Source organism: Miniopterus schreibersii (assembly GCF_964146895.1).
Source record: "Miniopterus schreibersii genome assembly, chromosome: 13".
Taxonomy (NCBI): Eukaryota; Metazoa; Chordata; class Mammalia; order Chiroptera; family Miniopteridae; genus Miniopterus; species Miniopterus schreibersii.
The window spans coordinates 55419217-55441101 of NC_138113.1; the positions used below are offsets into that span (position 1 = coordinate 55419217).

General features: G+C 42.8%; 1 protein-coding gene across 6 annotated transcripts in view; it reads left to right on the top strand.

Annotated features, from left to right (window-relative positions):
- NPHP1 (nephrocystin 1) overlaps positions 1–21885 on the top strand; it is a 128995-nt gene that overhangs the window by 104662 nt on the left and 2448 nt on the right. For 2 of the 6 annotated variants that reach the window (XM_081156009.1, XM_081156010.1), the window contains exons 14-18: positions 1657–1739; positions 6685–6761; positions 9717–9816; positions 13542–13654; positions 15537–15610. In XM_081156009.1, coding sequence (XP_081012135.1) covers positions 1657–1739; positions 6685–6761; positions 9717–9816; positions 13542–13654; positions 15537–15610 — 447 coding nt within the window. The other 4 variants (XM_081156008.1, XM_081156012.1, XM_081156013.1 and 1 more) reach the window with 4 other exon arrangements.

Consider the following 21885-nt stretch of genomic DNA (forward strand, 5'->3'; position numbering starts at 1 on the left):
TACAGTGAACAGATAGGTGGTTGCCAGGGGCGGCAGGTGTTAAGGTGAAAAGAAAAAAAAATCGATAATTACTAGGCAACAGCAGGAAAGCTTACTATTGTGTCATGATTTGTGACTAAAGGGGAAAAAAAAAACCCCTTTTGAAAGAAGCAAAACAACCTCATGTTGGGTGTAAGCTGCATATATATAGAAACTAAATAGTGGCAACAAAGCCATATCTCAAGGTCTCAAGGTTATCTGGCAGATAATATAAAATTTATACCTAGATGAAATATGCCACAATTCAACAGCTATTTCCTGTAATCCTAAATATAACTAAGAGGTTAGAAGGTGAAAAAAATAAAGCAATCTATTCCCATAAAAAGTGTTTCCTGAGGCCCCACTCAAAATGTTCATCTGTATCTCAATAGCTAGATGGGACATATGGTCACCCTAGCTGAAAAGGAATCTGTAGAGGAAGTATTTTTTACCTGGGCATATTGCCTTTCCTGCTTGAAGAAAAAAAAAAAGGTTGTTGTAGTGAAAGAAAGGGGAAAGAATATTTGGCAGGGAAAAAACCTTATAAATAAATAAATAGATAAGAGTATATTTGCTTAACAGTTATAGCTTTAGTGAACTCCAGTGCTTTTAAAAAATGAAGCTGTGGAAAGGATGGGACTCTGCAGAAAGTGGTAGAAGATGTTTGGTGGATTCCAGCACAGCGTTTTCCTTCCGTCCTAGAGTAAGAGGGCACTTAACCTCGTGAATGAAGGTTCTGATGAAGGGACCTGGCACAATGGTGATTATTTTAAATGGAACACAGAAAACTTGGATTAACTTCACATCATATAAACTATTGAACCAGTGGGTGTGGTTCGGTGATAGTAATTGTCTCCATAGTCCAATAGCTTGAAAGATGTAGTATATATACTGGGCCTCATGATAACCCAGAGAGCCCACTGTTCCCACATTGATGGTATTGCTCCATCCTTTCATTTCTCTAAGGCAAATTCAATCATCTGTGTAGTGTGGGTAGGACAGGAGAGGAGCAGAGCCCCCAGGTGGGCCCCACTGGCCTCTGACAATTGACAGTTGGACAAAGTTCTGAGCAGGAAAGACCCTTGAATGCTTTAACTTGCTTGTTTATCTGTCAGGGAGACAAGGCTTCCTGAGCTCATGTGCTGTCAGTGTGTTTGAGCTTGTTCTAGTCCATCACATGTATCACTCAGGGGACTTGAGCACATCATCAGTTAGTTCTAGGGATTTTCTTTTCTTCTTGGAGTTAAAGAGGAAGGAAGAGAGGGGGAGAAAAAGAGCCAGAGATACATTGATTTGTTGTTCCACTTATTTATGCACTCATTGGTTGATTCTTGTATGTGCCCTGACTGGGGATCAAACCTGAAACCTTGGTTTATTGGGTTGATGCTCTAAACAATGGAGCTACTTGGCCAGGGCCTTTCAGGTCTAGGGATTTTCAAGAGCAATTTAACTGGATGGGGTTTGCACATCACCAGGAGCTCTGTGAGTACAAAGGGACTCCCTGTGCTTCACTTTATTTTCCTGTGAAGAGTGTTCAGTCTAAAGTGAATACTAACTTAGTTTCTGTAAAAGGACCTTTTATGTGCTTATAAATTTGACTGCTTCAGACATTGTTTCATCTTCATTTTTATTTCCTAGTCAACTGGTGAAAGAGGAGAATTAAGCTGTGGCTGGGTGTTTCTTAAACTTTTTGATGACAGTGGAATTCCTATTGCAGCAAAGTAAGTTGGCTATATATTCCTTCCACATGGGTAATTTTGTAGAAATTCATACATTAGAATCTAGATACTTCAGGTTTTCAGAATGTATGTTCTGTAAGCATATCAGTAACTTGTGGGGAGAGGGCTTTGAATGTTGATTTTATGTTTTCCTTTAGGTAGTATGTGAAAACAGCATGTACAGTCTTGTGCTAGGGAGGGGAAGTGACACATAGAAAAGGGATCTTAAGAGATGTTTGCACCACTGTCTGCTGAGAATGTTCTTCAGTGATTTCCTCTGGGATTAGCAGTTTTCACAGTGCTGAAACAGCCCAGTTCCTTCCAAAGAGAGGGAAAAGTAATTCCGGGGTCCTCAGGTCCTCTCTGACTCTGCCTTTCCACTATAGGTGGTACATTGACATTGTTGTGGCAGCCACAGTAAGCAAATTTATTTTATTGTTTTAAAATATGTTTTTATGGTTTTAGAGAGAGAGGGGAAGTGAGGGAGAGATAGAGAGTAACATCGATGTGAGAGAAAAACATTGGTCGACTGCCTCCTGCATGCCCCCTACTGGGGATCAAGCCTGAAATCTGGGCATGTGCCCTAACAAGGAATCATACTGGTGACCTTTTGGTCCATAGGATGACACTCGACCAACTGAGCCACCCCAGCTGGGCACAGTAGGCAAATTTAAAACTTAAGATCAAAAGGCAGGTTTCCAGTCAAGATGGTGGTGTTGGCAAATGTGGTATTCACTTCCTCCCACAACCACATGAAAATGACAACTAAACTTACAAATAAAATTACAGATTAACCATCATTCAGAACCACCTGAAATCTGGCTGAATGGAAGTCCTACAACTAGGGATTTCTTGGCTGCCAAGGTCACCCCTGAGGAGTGAGGTGTCCCAGCCCCACACTAGGCCCCCAAGCCCAGGGTTCCAGTGCCAGGAAGAGAAGTCCCCATAACTTCTGTGTGTCAGAACTAACAGGGAGTGTGGCTGAGTGAGACAGAGGCTGCTGGAGTCCCAGGCGGTTTCTCTTAAAGAGTCTGTGCACAGACTTACTCAGACTTACTCCCTCTAAGCTCCAGCACTGGGGCAGCAGCTGGAGAGGCACCAGGGACATATGGGGAGGAATTGAATTATCTAGCATCGGGGCAAGAACTGGAGGGGCAGCTTTCTGCCAGATGGAAGTGCTGGCAGAGGCCATTGTTCCTTTTCTGAGACCCCCACAGAGCCATCAGGCAGGCGCCATATCTGAGTCTCCATCAACCTGACTAACACTGTTCACCCCACCCTAGTTATTCCCTGAGACCCTCCCCCACCCAACTTGTGGGCCCACCAAAGCCATTTCCAGTGGTTTTTCCATACAAACCGCCTGTCTTGGTTCCTGCTGTGGACTTTCCTAAAATCTCTCAAAGGTTCACAAATTGCAGATAAGCAGCATCTGCCTTGGTATGCCCCGTACCTCTCGATAAGTGGCCCCAGGCCTGGCACTTGTGGCATCTGGCCTTGGTTTGCAGCTTGGCCTCTCTTGAGCACTTCCAAGCCCAGCACAAGTAGCAGCCATTTGTAGATCACTCTGTAGCTCATGCCAGGTGGCCCTAGGCAGGACACAGGCAGTGGCTGACCTTGCACCTCCCGGGAGGCCCCAGAGCCAGTGCACTGGTGGGCATCTTCAGACCATGCTGATTACAACCCTACCACCTCCACGAGTGACACACTCAAGGGGTGGACTCTGAGCACCAAAGCCCCACTGAAGCAAGTCCTGCTCCATGGGGTCTGCTCCTGCACTACAGATCCTCTGCTGTAGTTGCAGCCAATCTTTGTGGTCAGTTGGCCTGAGGATCATTCTCTCCCAGTGACGCAACAGCAATGAAGGCTCAACTGCAGCAGGACAGTACATACAATCCACACAGGAGCTCACCTGAGCACCCAGCTCGGGTGACTGGAGAGGCTGAACCACTGGGCCCTACAAGACACCTATTACACAAGGCCACTCTACCAAGTCCAGGAGGCACAGCAGCTCTAGGTAATATATAGAAACAAAAACAGGGAAGCAGTCAAAATGTGGAGACAAAGAAACAGGTCCCATATGAAAGAATAGGAGAAATATCCAGAAAATGAATGAAATGAAGTGGAGGCAAACAGACAGAGTTCAAAACAATGGTTATAAGGATGCTCAAGAAATGTAGTGAGAACTTCAACAGCATGACAAAGTACATATAAGCCATAAAGTAGAACCAGTCAGAAATGAAGGCTACACTAACTGAAATGAAGAAAAATTTACAGGGAATCAACACTAGAGTAAATGAAGCTGAGAATCAAATCAGTGATTTGAAAGAGCATAAGGAAGCAAAACCACCCAATCATAACAGCAAAGAAGAAAAAGGAATCCAAAAAAATGAAGGTAGTATAAAGAGCCTCTGGAACAACTTCAGGCATACCAACATTTGCATCATAGGGGTGCTGGAAGGAGAAGAAAGCAAGAAATTGAAAAATCTATTTGAAAAAATAATGACACAAAACTTCCCTAATCTGGTGAAGGAAATAGAAATACAAGCACAGGAAGTGCAGAGAGTCCCAAGCAAGAGGAACCCAAAGAGGCCCACACCAAGACACATCATAATTAAAATGCCAAAGGTGAAAGACAGAGAATCTTAAAAGTAGCAAGAGAATAGCAGTCCCCTGATTTCTCAACAGAAACTTTGCAGGCCAAAAGGGAATGGCAAGAAATATTCAACGTGATGAACACCAATGACTTAACAACCAAGATTACCCAGCAAAGCTATTGTTTAGAATCAGAGGACAAGCTTCCCAGACAAGAAAAAGCTAAAGGAGTTGATCACCACCACACCAGTATTATTAAAGTCTTTAAGAAGAAGAAAAAAAGATTAAAAAATATGAATAATAAAATGGCAATAAATACATATCTATCAACAATTGAATCTAAACACAAAATAAATGAACAAGAATAGAAACAGACTCATAGATACAGGGAACACTTTGACAGTTGCCAGATGGGAGTGGAGTTGGAGGGATGAATGAAAAAGGTGAAGGGATTAAGAAATACAAATTGATCATGGGGATGTAAAGTACAGCATAGGGAATACAGTCAGTAATATTTTAATAATTATGTATGGTGTCAGATGGGTACGAGATATATCAGAATGATCACTTAGTATGTTATATAATGTCTAATCACGGGTGTGCACCTGAAACTAATATAATATGTCAACTGTAATTGAATAATAAAAGTGAATTAATAGCCAAAAAAAAAAATAAAGACCAAAAGGCAAACTGGTAGCAAATATTTACAATACAGGATGGGGGCAAAAGAAGGTTTACAGTGTTGAGTATGCGAAACAGTTCATTCCTGTATTATTATTTTTTCTATATGAACAACTGTAAACTTAGTTTTGCCGCACCCTTATATACATAACAGATTACCATCTCTAATATAAAATGAGCTCTCAAAAATTGAGAAGACAATTTCTTTTTTGTTTTGTTAATCCTTACTCAATATTTTTTATTTTTAAAGAGAGAGTAGAAGGAAGAAGGAGAGAGAGAGAAACATGGATTGGTTGCCTTCTGCAGGTGCCCTGACCAGGGCCAGAGATTGAACCTGCAGCCCAGGTCCCTGCCCTTGACTGGGAGTCGAACCCTCAACACTTCTGTGTGCGGGCCAATGCTCTTACCATTGCGCCATACCAGCCAGGGTGAAGACAATTACATTTTAAAGTGGGTGCACCCAGAAATCTAAGTCTAGGACATAAACAAGAAATTCACAGAGAGACAGGTGCGCAGTCAGGAGGAGGAGGGTGGAGACTCCAGATTTGCATCAAGTTCAGGGCTCTTGTCCCACTGAGTCTGCTTAACCGTAAGTCTCCCAGCCACAGTTTCTCCAATTTTAGAATGGAGTATTATCATAGTTTCTAACCCCAGAGTTTTAATTCAGGTCATGCTCCCCCCTCCACCTCTGCTGACACTGCAGGACGGAGGTGAAATTCCTGGCTGCGCTCTTCCTCTGACATTGCTGGGCAAAAGGGGGCAAGGCACTTTATTACCCCACCCCCCTTACCTTCCCCCAGTAGATGTAGAAGCCCAGGGTTTTATGATTTGGGGGGTTTTGTTTTTAATAATGTTCAGGGTTTTAGTTGTACTTAGTAGAAGGGAAAGGTGTTTCTTCTCAATCTTTCCTAAAGTCACAGCTATGTTTTTCAAATGAAGTGGAGGCCTGTGTATTGATAGAGAAACATTTCCAGTGTGTATATTTTTACATGAGAAAGGCAGGTAGCAGGATGGTATGTATACTGTGACCCCACTTTGGTTTGTGGGGAACCGTGTTTGTGCGCATACGTGGGTGGGTTTATGTGAACTGTTCCCGGAGGCTGCCCCGAGGAGCAGGAGTGGGAGCTGGCGCAGTGGAATGAGAGAGGCCTTTTACCTTCTGCTTTCTACACCTTGGCAGTTTGCAACTTTAAAGGAAAGCATGCTCAATTTGAGATTGACTGTTGACTGTATGTTTGCATTTGCCTAGAACAAGATAGGGCAAGGGACTGCCAAACTGGGGGGTGGGGGTAGCTGTCATTTTTCCCTTATTATTTCTATGCCATTCAAACTTTCTGCAGCAGTCTGCATGTTACTTTTGTATTTTAAAAATAATATAAACTCATATTGGCTTTACTTCAAATGATGATACAAAACATTTAAATGACAAAAGACTAATGACATCAATAATCTTTCTCATGTTAATATGGCAAATGTATTTCTGTGGGTCATAGGTAAGAAAGGAAAAGACTTATTTACTGAGATGATGCCCCATAGAAGGATCAGCTTTCATTCTCACTTGTCAATGAAACATAAATGTCTGTAGAAGTATCTGCTAAAAAGTAATTGACTTGTGAGTCCAGTGCTTTAGAACATCGATCGCAGGCCTCGGTCACAGTGCACTCTTCTTTTGTAGGACTTATGAGCTCTTACTGAGTGGTGGCGCCCCCTATGAAAAAGGTGTGGAAGTGGACCCTTCAGTGTCCAGAAGAGGTACAGCTCTCACCGATCACCTCCCTTCCTTTCCTTAGAGATCAGCGAACGGGAGGCATCAGAGAAGATACATATATTCTAATACGTAAATAGTAAATTCATATTTTAAAATGTCTTTCAATATTAAAACCTTGATATTATCTGAGTGCTTATTTTCTTGGTAGCACACATGAGACTCTACTGTGGGAAATGAGGAAGTGTGAGGAGCTACATTTGCTCGTCATTGGATGCTCGGCTAAGTTAATAAACAGGCTAATTGAGAGATGGTCTATGGCTAGTCAAAGGGTGTAGACATTAGCAGCTGTGTTGTATATGCCACTTCCCCTCCAGAAATATCAAGCACCTTCTGCTGTATTCACTGACCAGGCGCTGTGCTGGGCGGTGGGAATGCAGGCAGTGGGCCTCGCCCCGTGCAGCTCAGAGCCTGACAGTATTGAAGCTCCCCCTTCACTCCTTAGACCTGCCCTCCCTGTTTCACAGCTCAGGACACTGCTGCTGCCCCGGGGGTGCCAGCCCCCTCTTCTTGGGACAGGAAGGAGTTTGAGGTCTGGGATGCAGGTGGGTTGACCTAAAGTCAGATGTGCTTTTTTTTAAAAATTAAATTTACTGGGGTGACATTAATTAATAGGTTCACATAGGTTTCAAGTGTAGATTTCTATGTTACAAGATCTGTGTATTGCACTGTGTGCCCACCACCCAAGTTAAATAATCTTCTGTACCATATATTAGGGACCCTTTACCCCCTAACCCCCCACCCCCTTCCACACAGCTGTGTCCACGAGTTTCAGTTTTATATCTCATGTATGAGTGAAATCATATGGTTCTTGGCTTTTCCTTCCTGACTTATTTCACTTAGCATAATATTCTCAAGATCCATCCATGTTGTCAAAACGGCAGTATTTTGTCTTTTCTTATGGCTTAGTAGTATTCCATTGTGTACATGTCCCACATCTTCTTTATCCAGTCCTGTATTGCAGGACACTTTGGTTGTTTCCATGTCTTGGCCACTGTGAATAATGCTGCAGCGAACATAGGGGCGCATATGTCTTTGCAAATACATGCTTTCAAGTTTTTCAGGTATATATCCAGGAGAGGGATTGCTGGGGCATGTGGTAAGTGTTCTTAATTTTTTGAGCTATCACCAGACTGAGTTCTGTAGTGGCCATACCAGTCTGCATTCCCACTAGAAGTGAATGAGGGTTCCATTTTCTCCACAACCTCTCCAGCACTTATTACTTGTCTTGTTGATAATAGCCATACTAACAGGTGTGAAGTGGTATCTCATTGTAGTTTTTATTTTCATTTCCCTAATTGCTAGTGAGGTTGAGCATCTTCTCATATATCTGTTGGCTATTTGTATGTCTTCTTGGGAGAGGTGTCTGTCTAGGTCCTCTGCCCATTTTTTAATTGGATTGTTTTGTGGTGGTTTATGAGTTCTTTATATATTTTGGCTATTAAACCTTGGTTGGAGCTATCGTTTGCAAATATCATCTTCCATTTGGTTGGCTGCCTCTTTGTTCTGCTGTTGGTTTCTTTTGCTGTGCAGAAGCTTTTTAGTTTGATACAGTCCCATTCATTTATGTTTGCCTTTACTTCCCTTGCCTTTGGCATCAAATTCATAAAATGTTCTCTATGACCAAGGTTCACGAGTTTAGTACCTGTGTTTTCTTCTATGTAAATTTATTGTTTCAGATCTTATATTTAAGCCTCTGATCCATTTTGAATTAATTTTTGTACATGGAGACAAACTATAGTTTCATTCTTTGGCATGTAGCATTCCAGTTTTCCCAGAATTGTTTATTGAAGAGGCTTTCTTTACTCCATTGTGTGTTTCTGGCTCCTATGTCAAAAATTTCTGCCCATATACATGTGGTTTTATATCTCTCTGGCTCTCAGTTATGTTTCATTGATCTGTGTATCTGTTTTTCTGCCAATACCATGCTGTTTTGATTATTGTAGCTCTGTAGTATAATCTGAAGTCAGGTTGTGTGATTCCTCTGCCTTTGTTTTTTTTCCTCCGGATTGTTTTTACTATTCGGGGTCTTTTGTGGTTCCATACAAATCTGATGGTTTTTTTGTTCTATTTCTTAAAAAAAAAATGACTGTGGGATTTTGATGGGGATGCATGGAATCTGTACATTGCTTTGGGTAATATGGCCATTTCAACCATGTTCTTCCAATCCATGAACACAGGATATTTTTCCATTTTGTTGTGCCTTTTTCAATCTCTTTTAATAATGCTTTATAGTTTTCAGTATATAGGTCTTTCACATCCTTTGTTAAGTTTATTCTTAGGTATTTTATTTTTTTGGTTGCAGTTGCTAAAGGAATTGTTTTTTTCATTTCTTTTTATGAAGTTTCGTTGTTAGAATATAGGAAGGCAGTGGATTTTTGTACATTGATTTTGTACTCTGCAATTTTACTGCTTTTATTGTTTAATAGTTTTTTGGTAGAGTCTTTAGGGTTTTCTATATATGGTATGTAATCTGCAAAAAGTGACACTTTTACTTCTTTCCTTTGCACCTCCCTGTTTGTTCCTGGTTGCCCACCTTTAGATACTTCAATGCACAGGTGTCTCAGGCATGTCTTTATATTGAGCAGGGAATCCTTGTTGAGTTATATAGTTGATAACCTTGTTAAAGTTTCAGGGAGAGAGACCATAAGGATCTCTCACTTCCATTCCTCTGACATCACTCTCCCAGACATGGTTCTTGGAAGGCAGGTCTCCTTACCACTATATCACCAATGCCAACCAGAAATGCTTCTTAAACTCCCCTCCCTTTTTTTGTAATTCAGCAACAAGTATGCAGCTGTCAGGGGCTGGCACTGGTGCTAAAAAGACTTTGTTGTATGATAGCAAAATACTGTGCTTTTTAATTAAAATGAAGATGCTTTGTTGTGTTATACTCACTGTCCCAAGCACTTAAAGTTTTGAAATTTATTAATTTTTTAAAGCTCATGGGAGTGTTTTTCATCAGATGATGACAATGAGGAGGCAGCCACAGCTTCTAGTAAAACTGAGGTCTTTGAACAGAAGATCAAGAGACATACTAAGGTTAGTATGGCTTCTGCAGTTTCTGCCTGTCGGGGGACTCGGGTTACTCTGCATGTGTGTATCATCTCTGCTCTCAGCTGCTCCTGCTTGGTCATCTTTTGTTGGTTATTATTTCCTCATTAACTCATCTGCCAAAGATCAGTAGGGAAATGGAAAAGTAAGTTCAGATTAGCTTACTCTTCTACTTATTAGTTAGCACAAAGATAGATTTGGTCAGAAATAGTGTAGAAAACTTCTGACTAAGTAGGCTTACCCACCGTGAGCCTATCTTCAGAGAACTTTTTTTTTTTTTTAATATATCTTTATTGATTTCAGAGAGAGGAAAGGAGAGGGAGAGAGAGAGAGAGAAACATCAATGATGAGAGAGTCATTGATCGGTTGCCTCCTGCACGCCCTCGACTGGGGATCGAGCCCACAACCTGGGCATGTGCCCTGACCGGGAATCGAACCCCAATCTCCTGGATCCTAGGTCAACGCTCAAACGCTGAGCCACGCCTGGCCAGGACAGAGAACTTTTTTTAATGTTAAGTTTGTTGAGTTATAATTTAGTTTATTCCTTTTAGTTTACAGTTCTTTGAGTTTTGAGAAATGTATACAGTCATGTAACTATCAGCACAGTCAAGATAGAGAATGTGTCTCCCGGCCAGTGTGGCTCTGTAGTTGAGCATTGACCCATGCACCAAGAGGTCACTGGTTCGATTCCCGGTTAGGGCACATGCCCGGGTTGCAGGCTTGATCTCCAGTAGGGGTTGTGCGGGACACAGCTGACAGATGATGTTTTTCTCTCATCAGTGTTTCTATCTCTCTATCCCTCTCCCTTCTCTCTCTAAATATCAATTAAAGAATATTTTTTTAAAAAGATAGAGAACGTGTCTGTCACTCTAAACAGTTACCTCCCTGCTTTGTCTTTGTCCTCAACACCCCAGCCCCAGGTAATCACTCCTCTCTTTTCTTTCCCAGCAGTTTTGCCTTTTCCAGAATGTCTTACACATAGGATGACACAGTATGTAGCCTTGTGAGTCAGGCTTTCACTCAGCCTAATGCTTCTGAGATTCAGCAATGCTGATGCATACGTTGGCAGTTTGTTCTCTTTTGTTTTAAACTTTACAGGGGTTATTTGCAGGCTCAGCTCCATACCACTGCAATAGAGCGCATGTTGTGATAAAGTGACTCACACGATTTTTTTGGTTTCCCAGTGCATATAAAAGTTATGTTTGCACCATACTTTAGTCTATTAAGTGTTCAATAGCATTATGTGTAAAAAACAATGTATATCCTTAATTTCAAAAAGTTAACCATTATCTGAGCCTGTTGGAAAAATGGCCAGTAGACTTGCTCAACTCAGGGCTGCCACAAATTTTCGATTTTTTTTTTCTTTCTGTTTTAATTGATGTTTTAGAGAGAGAGGAAGAGAGAGTGAAACATTGATGTGAGAACAGGACATCGATTGGCTGCCACCAGGGATCGAGCCTGCAGCCTGGGCATGTACCCAGACTGGGAATTGAACCAGCAACCCTTCAGTGCACAGGATGATAACCAACTGAGCCACACCAGCCAGGGCCAAATTTTCAATTTGTAAAAAATGCAGTGTCACCCTGGCCAGTGTGACTCTGTTTGAGCATCATCCCGTGTGCCAGTAGGTGGCACATTCGATTCCCGGTCAGGGCACATACCGAGATTGTGGATTTGATCCCTGGTCAGGGTGCGTACAAGAGGCAACCAGTCGATGTTTCTCTCTCACATTGCTGTTTCTCTCTCTCATTCCCTTCCTCTCTCTAAAGAAAATAAGAAAAATTAAAAAAACACACACACCACAACGTAGTATTTTGAAATAAAGAGGTGTGCCTGTATACCACTGGCTGGGTGTATCATAGTGTGTTTATCCATAAACTAGTTGATGTACATCTGGGTTTTTTCTTATTTTGGGCAATTATGGATATAAAGCTCACTCTAAATATTTGCCTGTGAACTTTTTGTATGTGGACATATGTTTCTATTTCTCATGGGTATAAACACCTGGGAGTGGGGTTTTATAAGGAACTGCCAAACTGTTTTCCAAAATGACTGCCCCATTTTACACTTTCACCAGCAGTGTATGAGCGTTCCAATTACCTCATATTCTTGACAACACTTTTTATTCTCAGTTTGTTTTGTTTGTTTTGGCCATTTTAATAAGTGAGTAGTAGTATCTTAGGGTTTTTGATTTGCATTTTCTGCAGGGAGCTTTTACGTTAGCAGAATCCAGGTTTATCAGTTTCTAAATCAGGAACCTCTTGGACAAGTCATAGAATCATCTTCTCAGGGTCTCATTGTCTACATCTTTGAAATGGGCACAGTAGAAATATCAACACCACAAGTTGTAATGAGGTTTAATGAAAAACAACAACAGTATATAAAACACTTAGTATTTATAGTGCATGGCACACAGTAGAGCACAGTCAGTGTGAGCTCTAATAATTGACTACTCTTGTGATTATATGTATAGAAATAAATGTGAATATAATGCCAGATGGCTGGTGCAGTACGTCACAAAATTCATCTCAGTGAAGATGTGCTATGTAGCTGGTAAGACCAGGGGCATTTGAAGTGGGCTTTGAACGATTGGAGATGTGCCCCGTGAAGATGCGCAGGAGAGGCCCTTTCCACAGAGGCGCATGGTGGATGGGGTGCAGGGGGAGCAGGGCACTGGGACGAGACTGGGGCACCCCTGACTGTCCCAGCAGAACCTGCTCCTGTTGCAGATCACCAAGAAGCCAGGTGATGAGTGAGAACTTGTCCCACCTCTCTGAGCGGCTGCTTTTCTCATTCTGGATCCGCTCTGAGTTTGACCTTCCCTTGCTCTGATCTCCAACACTGAAATGTGTTTTATAATGACAGTATTAACAGTTAAATCTCCCAGCGACCCTTAATAATGTGTTCATGGGTATTAGTCATTCTCTTGGCTTTTCCCCTTGGATGTTTATAGAGCCTGTAAATTCCTTTTTGGCCAATCTTTCCTTGGAAAGTTATTTATCAAGATCAGAAAAAGAAGCACAGTAGCCGTCTTTGTAGCAGAAAAGCCAAGGTGTCCTGTTTGGCTTCCTTCCCCCCCCTGCCCCCACTGCCCCCTCTCTGATGAGCCTCCCAGAGCCCAGAGCTCTCCTGAGTGCCTTTCAGCACAGCTCTCAGGAGTGTTTCTTTGGCCCCGGTCCTGGCCGCAGACACTTCTTACAATCCAGAGATCCAGTTGACTGGGTGTGCAGAGGTTGGGTAGGCAGCCCCTTCTTCCAAAGCTGGGGACGTGGGACGTTTTCTGAGTTCTGGGCTTGTAGAGAAGGCTCCTGAATCCTTGCCCCCAGACCTCAGGAAGAAGCACGTGTATGATTACAGCACACAGTCAGCACCGGAAAATCTCTGCCAAAGAATTTCAAGGGAGAGCTTTTCCTGCTGGTGTAGCACCATTTCAGGAGCTGAGCTCTGCTTCCACTGTCCCTGCCCCCTCTCCCACCCCTACTCCCACCCGCCTGCCTTGGGGTGTGTGCTCTCCTCTCCTCCTAGAATCCACAGGGAGACTTGAGTGCTGCCTTGAAACATATATTCCTGATAGTGTGAGTGTGGGTCAGGCACCCTGCTGATGTGGCTGGCCCAGGCGCAGGCTGGCTCCGTACAGAAGCCACATTTAAAAACATTGCAGGCTGGAGTATAGGAGATTGTTTAGTGAATACATTTTTTTCCTTTTTTAATAGTCTCCTGCCAGAAACATTAATTGGAAGCACATGCTACATTCATCTGTTGGTATTTTATCGCCAAATTCTTGGAGATGTTCTCCTGAAAGACCGGATGAGCATGCAAAGTGCTGGTAAGGGGTCTGCAGTTTCCTTTGTACAGTAATGCATCGTGCTTTGAGTAAGTGTAAACTATGTCAACCTGGATCTTCTGCTTCCGAAGGTGACATTTGAAATAAAAATTTAAAAATAGCATCAAAGTCAGTAAATTATTGCAAATGCAAGGCATTGTGCTCAGGTTGAACTCAGAACACATTTAATTCTTTACAATACACGTACTTTCACATTTCAAATTCTGGTGATTTGAGATCCTAAAACAGATATAATCATATTTTCCCTGCTGTCCCTGAATAGTCTGTTTTTCTCATGTATTTGGTATTCATATCATCTTTTTGGGAAGAGACTGAAATCAGCCACAATAAAGGTTCTTAAAGCACAAAGTTTAAATGGATTTGTTAAAATTGGTTAGTTCAGGTAAGAGGTATTCAGGAGTTCTGTGTACTATTTTTATTCTTGCAACTTTTTTAAGCTTGAAATTCTTCCAAGTAAAATGTTAAAAAATAATATAAAAAAATTAATGAGTTATCACACATGATTGAACTTGTCTCTAAAGCGAAGTTTAACTTTTTTGGATGTTCTGTGATTCAGCAAATCAGAAAGCAGGTGTGTATCGAGCACCTGTTGTATGCCAGGCATCGTGAGGTGGCTCAGCAGCAGAACTTAAACACAAAGTTACATGAGCAATCCTTTTCACCTTTTAAAATAAGGGCTTGGAAGGAAAATGCACAATGGGAGCATGCAGTAGGAAGACCTGAATTAATGTGTAGGGTGAGGGAAGTCTCCGGGCAAGTAATATTAAGATAAGACCTGAGAGAGGAGTTAGAGTTTACTGTACAAAGGAGATGATCCTTTCTGGATAAGAGACCAGCATGTCTGAAGACCCAAAGCAAGAAGACGGCATGCTGAAGGGATTGCCATTGAAAGCAGGCCAGTGTGGCTAGAGCAGAGGGAGTGAGAGGGAGAGCCCTGTGGTGCCTCAGCACTCTGGACGACTAGAGTTCATGGTTAGACAGGGATCCTCTGCCAGGAATGTGGAGATGGAACTCAGAGTTAGAGAAGCACAGACATTTCTCAAGGAGTAATTATAGTAAGAGAAGGACAGGTAAGCCTTGTAATCATCACTGACCTTTGAATTTATTTCAATGACTCTAGAAAAAATTCATGAATGACATGACTTCTTACAAAGGATTAAGTGTATTAGTTGTCCTGTAGATGAGGAGAAGGTTACTCAGAATTACTGACTTCATTTGAACCTGACCAGAATAAACCTAGAAAAATCTAGAGAAAGGACTTCTTTTATGCTAAGGATACAGGATCATTTCCAAAGCGTTCTTCCTGGTGGGCTTCCTCGCACAGGTCTTTCAGGTGCCATTACTTACTGTGGAATATCAGTATTCTCCCACATAGTCTTTAGGCACGTGGCCAGAATCCCTGGCTCCCTATTCCTTCCAGTTTCATTCACCATCTCTCAACCCCAGCCACCGGGGTTCTTCCCTAAGCGCTGGTGGACTGGAGTCAGGCCCGGGCAGCCTTCTTTCCGCTGGCACTTCCTGACTCCTCTTACCACACCATAGGCATGAGGAAAGTGAGGCTGTTAAAAAACGTAGAAAAAAGAACACAATTTTCTAGTCATTCTGTTAAGAGCGACTATACTCCCACCCTAAAAGCTCTGTCTCCTTGGTACAAGGCTCATTCCAGAACCCTCTGGGCTATGAGTGTAGGGAGGGTGGAGGTTGAGGGGACAGTTTTGAGCTCCTAGAGGTGAAAGTGTTAGAATATGTTGTCAACAAATCTTGTGACACAGTGATTCTAATCTGAATGAATGCTTTTATGTCTATTGCAGTAAAACATATTGGATAAAGTTTATGTAAGATCCTTTTGGTCTTTGTGTTTCAGATTTAATCAGTAATCCCGTACTGGCCACCTTCCCTAAGCTCTTGGAGCAGCCTGACCTGATGGATGCGCTCAGGGTGGGTAGCAGCATGATGGGAACCTGGTGGGTTCTGGAAGCATTTAAACACAGCACATTAGTGTGCTCTGACCCTTGCTCTAGGGTTTTTTCCTCCTATTTGGATGATATATCCTGATCTGTGTTCCATTTTCTAGCTGACTTGGGTTCCTTTCTTAGCATGAGGGTTACTTTCCCAGGCTTCCCAGCACCCAGTAAGCAGGTGGAGTGCATGCTGTAAACACTGTTGCAATCTCTTATCTGTTGTTTGTTCCTTGACTTAAGATGGCCACTAATTGTGGCCTAAGAGCAAAAACCCAAAATGGTTTGTTAGATACATGGACTGAGTTCTCAGGGGAGAGTCAGGGCATGTATATCATTTTGTATTTAATTTGACATATCCTGTCTGCTGCATGAAATAGCAGCTGGTTGAACCATATGAAATCTCCAATTTTCAGCATTTTTTGACCTTCAAAATGTGAGTTTTTTAAAGTTCAACTATATCAATCAGGGTCAAGGAATATTAGAAGACCTGTATGCCTACAAGGCATATGCTCAGGTAGCATGGCAGGTGCCACAGGGGAAGCATGACCCAGGTCCTTGGAGAGTTAAAGGCAGCAGCAAATGAGGATTGGGCACTGTTCCATTGAAGAGGTCTTGGATGAGATAGATGGACCTAGTGCATGGTGGGGCAAGTCAAGTTTTGGCATGCTGAGATAGGAGTGGAAGACATTACAGGACAGATTCCAAGATGCCTGCAGAGCATGTGGAAGCTACAGTCACCTGCCTCCCACCCCAAACTGGATTTACAGCTAAATTATAGAGCAGTTAACCTGAATAACCAACTGAAGGCTAGCTGGACTAAAATATTATAATCACAGATTTACAGAAGAAGCCATAGAGAGTCTGGTAAGAAGGGCAGAGACATGGAAAGGGCTGGCTCCTGCACCCAGATGTTGTGGCGGCTGAGAAGCTGGAGGAATATTGTGGCTGCAAAACTACCCCCCAGGAACATGGGGTCTCAACCCCAAGCAGGGATCTCCAACCCAGAGCAGCAGAGATGAGAAGAGGAACCTACATAGCATCTGGTGGTGAAAATCAGTGGGGATTTAGTGGGGATCAGTGGGGATCAGATGCCACCTTCCCAGGGACAAGCACTCCTATTGTTACAGCAGCACCCTGGGGAGTGCACCACCAGGTCTCTGACTGTTGGCAAGGGAACTGTGCCATGCTTGGGTCCTGCAGAGGCATCTGCTGGCTGCACCCAGCAGCAACTTTTGGGGACCTCTTTTCCTAGGGAGGCTTTTGGCAGAGACAGTGACTAAACTGTGACTTTGGAAAGAGGGTTGATCTGCCCATCCTTGAGCACACAGCCAGCACCCCTCCCCCCACCTGTTGAATCACTCAGCAGACCCTGCTGAGTTCAGTGGTACAGGGGGACCAGAGTTCCGTGCAGAGCTGGGACTTTCAGACTAGTCTCCTGTGGAAGCTTTTGTCCAGGAACCAGATGAGCAGGAGCTAGGGTGTGTGGCTACATCATGGGATGGGAGGGGACCACTCCTATCTCCCTGGCGATCTTAGCTCCTGCTACTCCAAGAAGGGCAAAAAGTGCCTATTCCCTTCCTACAGGCTTCAGGGTACCCTCCCACCCCCCCAGTGGGAAACTGTTGGGATCAGCCCTGCCATTTTCTGGATACCCTGCCCCATTGGGCTCAGTTCTCCAGTGGAAAGGGAGAGTGACTCAGAGCTGGGAATTCAAAGTGTAAGCCCCTGGGACTGGGACAAAGTGCTTAGCCCCCTCCTGTGGGCCGTGCTGGCATCACCGCAATGAGAGACTCCTTTGATCTGTCTGCCTGAGCCTAGGGTGGCTTAGCTTGCTCCTGCAGAGAGGGTGGCTGGTTGAACCCAACCTGGGAGCTCCTCTAGGGGGAGCTAGAGTTGGAGACTTGACAAAGAATGAGTGTTCTGGCTCTGAAGTAGGGGCCACTTTTTCCTCTTTGGGTGCCTCACTGCATGATCCCCAAATCGGGGATACACTAATCCTGTATGCCAAGTCCTAGTTGCCCCACCCTACTGAGCTGGCAACCTGTGGAAGGGGCTGTGGTTTGTGGCCAGCCTGGGCCCACTCTTCAGTCTTTCTTTGGAAGGCTCTGGACAAAGTCCAGGCAAACTCACAGTGAGACAGAGTAGCTGACAGGTGGAAGTGGACCTCAGGGAGCCTCAGTCCTTTTACAGATCTGCTCCCAGCTCTAACCTGGAGGAAGCTGACCCTTATACACAAATAGACCCCTCTCCCACACAGATCCAGTAGATGCAGTTACAAACAGTGAACAGCCTGGTAGTCCAAGCAGGTTGCCCAAGGCTGGTTACACACAACAGCTGACAGTGACCTATACCTGAACGCAGCCTAAGTGGACCCAGAACCAACACAACCAGTGGTGGGCTTCAGACCACACCAGAGCTTGATCCAAGTAGCCACACAAGCTGCACACCCAAAGGGGTATTAGGGCAGGCACCAGACCCTCCCAGGAACAACTCCACCTTAGGGAACAGCCTCTGCACAGTGTCTCATACACAGCGTCTACCAGCCTGAAGGGTTAACTCTACCCACAAAAGGGCCAACAGCATTCAAGACAACTACAGTAGGAGGGTGCACATAACCCAGGAAAAAAACATCCCTGGAGCAAGGAGTTCAGGTGATCTGGAAGATTGTGCTACTAAGCCCAACAAAACACCATCATAAAACCATGATAGCAAGATTGTGAGTCATAGGAGATCTACCTAACACACAGAGACAAAATGGGGAGACAAAGAAATAGGCCCCAAATGAAAAAACAAGATACATCCCCAGAAAAGAATTAAATGGAAGCAATAAAAAAACAAACCTTATAACAATGGTTATAAGGATGCTCAAGGACCTTAGGGGAAGAATGGATGATCTCAGTGAGAACTTAAACAAAGAGATAGTAAGTATTGAAAAGGACATTGAAACCATAAAAAAAACCGAACCATTCAGAAATGAAGAATATACTAGAAGGAATCAGCAGCATGTTAGATGAAGCAGAGGGTTAAATCAGTGATTTAGAGGACAAGATAACAGTAAGCACTCAAACAGAGCATCAGAAAGAAAATATAATGTTAAGAAATGGGAAACTCTAAGGGACTTTCCTCATTAAGCTTAACATCTACATCACAGGGGTACCAGAAGGAGAATAGAATGAGCAAGGGAATATAGAACTTGTTTGAAGAAATAATGGCTGAAAACTTTCTTAACCTGCCAAAGGAAAAAGTCACACAAGCTCAGGAAACACAGAGTCCCAATCAAGATGAACCCAAAGAGAGACAAACTGAGACACATCATAATTAAAATGATAAAGGCTAAAAACAAGGAAAGGATCTTAAAGGCAGCAAGGAAGAGACAGTTACCTACAGAGGAGTTTGCGTAAGGCTGTCAGCTGATTTCTTAACAGAAACACTTAAGGCTAGAAGAGATTGGCATGAAATATTCAAAGTGATCAAAAGCAGGGACCTGCAACCAAGACTTTTATTGAGCAGGTCTATAACTTAAAATTGAAGGTGAAATAAAGAGTTTCCCAGACCAAAAAAAAAAAAAAAATGCTTAAGGAGTTCATTATCTCTAAACCAGTATTGCTAGAAATGTTAAAGGGCCTGCTTTAAGAGGAAGAAGAAATATATATATAGAGAGAGGAATGTAGGCATAAAGTATAAAGTGGCAATAAATAAGTGCCTATCAATAATAGCCTTCAATGTAAATAGATTAAGTGCTCCAATCAAAAGACATGGGTAGCTGAATGGATAAGAAAACATGACCCATATATATATGCTGGCTTCAAGAGACCCAGCTCAGAATAAAAGATCCACACAGTCTGAAAGTGAAGGGATGGAAAAAAATCATTCCGTGCAAATGGAAATGGAAAAAGAAAAGCTTGTGTAGCAATACTTATACCTGACAAAATAGACTTCAAAACAAAGGCCATAACAAGAGACAAAGAAAGTCACTACGTAATACTAAAGGGATAGATACAACAAGAGGATGTAACTCTTGTAAACATGTGCACCCAACATAGGGTCACCTAAATATATAAAGAAAATCTTGGTGGACATTAAGGAGAAATTGACAGCAATACAGGCATAGTATGGGATTTTAACACCCCATTGTCTTCAATGGATAGATCTTCCAGACAAAAATTTAACAAGGAAACAGCAACCTTAAATGACACATTGGCTCCGATGGATTTAATGCATATTTACGGACCATTTTATCCCAGAGCAGCAGAATATACATTCTTCTAAAGTGCACATGAAACATTCTCAAAGATAGACTACATGTTAGGACACAAAATAAGTCTTAACAAATTCAAGATTGAAATCATCACAATGGCATAAAACTAGAAATCAACTACAATAAAAAACTGAAAAACATTCAAACACATGGAGGTTAAATAGCATGCAATTAAACAATGAATGGGTTAACAATGAGATCAAGGAAGAAATAAAAAATTACCTGGAATCAAATGAAAATGAACACACAACAACCTAAAAATCTATTGGACACACTAAAAGCAGTCCTGAGAGGGAAGTTCATAGTATTAAAGGCCTACCTGAAAAACAAGAAAAATCTCTAATAAACAATCTAACCCTACAACTAAAACAACTAGAAAGAGAACAATACAAGCCCAGAGTAAGCAGAAGGAAGGAAATAATAAAGATCAGAGCGGAAATAAATGACATGGAGACTAAAAAAAATAATACAAAAGGTTCTTTGAAAAGTTAAACAAGATTGACAAGACAAGCCTTTAGCCAGACTCATCAAGAAAAAGAGAGGACCCAAATAAACAAAATCAGAAATGAAGGAGGCAGAGTAACAATTGACACCACAGAAATACAAAGGGTTGTAAGAAAATGCTATGAACAACTATATGCCAACACATTGGGCAACCTGGACAAAATAGACAAATGCCTAGAAATATACTATCTTCCAGAATTCAGTCAGGAAGAATAAGAAAGCCTGAATAGACTGGGAGACTGATCACAACTAATGAAATTGAGGCAGTAATAATAAAAACTCCCAGAAAACAAAAGTCCTGGACTGGATGACTTCGTAGGCAAGTTTTACCAAACATTCAAAGAACTAACAGCTTTCCTCCTCACACTTTCCAAAAAATTCAGGAGGAAGGGAGACTTCCAAGCTATTTTTATGAGGCCAGCATTATCCTAATTCCAAAACCAGATAAAGAAACACTATTAAAAAAAAAGAAAATTATAGGCCAGTATCCCTGATGAACATAGACTCTAAAATCCTCAACAAAATATTAGCAAACCGGATGCAGCAATACATTAAAAAGGTCATAGTCCAGCCGGTGAGTCTGAAGTCCTGAGTGCTATTTGTTTTCAGCCAGATTCCTTGCAGAGTTTACGCTGTGATGTATGTGAGCCTTTTACTGTTCACTTAGCAAGTCCAGTTTGTCCTTGGAGCTTTGATGATAATAATGGCGCCTGCCCTGGTTAGTGAAGCCTCTGGCCTCTAGGGTTCCTTGTCACACTCTCCAGGACCCGAGGCACCACAGCCAGCAGTGGGGGCTCACACCCCCTAAGGTGGGTCTTCCCGGGAGTAACTGAGCCTCTGGGACATGGCACGTGTGGGGTATGGCTGTGGTCTTGACGGGGTGCTTCTCCTTTGTTTTGTGGAGACCGTTCATCTTGGTGCCACATGTCATGTTCACCCCAGGGCCTCCCCACTGAGGAAGGGCCGATGCATCCACGGAACCCATGAAATCAGGTGCCAGTGGGGGGATACCTGCCAACAGGCGCAACTTGAGGCCCAGGAATAGGTGGCTTGGAGCTGGGCACCCCTCAGTACAGTGAGCGGAGCTGTCCCTGGGAGGCTCTGATTCCACTTCTGGGGCCAATTGAACTCTGGGTTTTTATTTCTTTAAAAAAGCTCTTGGATAGATTGATTGACATATTATTTGCAAAGCTGTACTGCATTTGTCACCCTGACCACTGTCATCATCCCAGCAGACAGAACTGTAGACAAGTGTCGTATTCCAGTTTTCTGTTGTCTGTACTGGCTCACCTTAAGAGCTTGCTGGTGTTTTGTTCAGGTGCTGTGTGTGTGCAGTTTGAATGTGTGTGTTCATGTTTCACTGATTCTGGTCTGAAATTAGTTTTAACGTGTAAGCAGCACGGGCTTCTGAGACTCTTCCTGCCCGGCCTGTCTGGCTGGGTCCTTAGCAGCAGCTCCCACAGACGTCAGTTCTTACGCTGGTGGTTCTT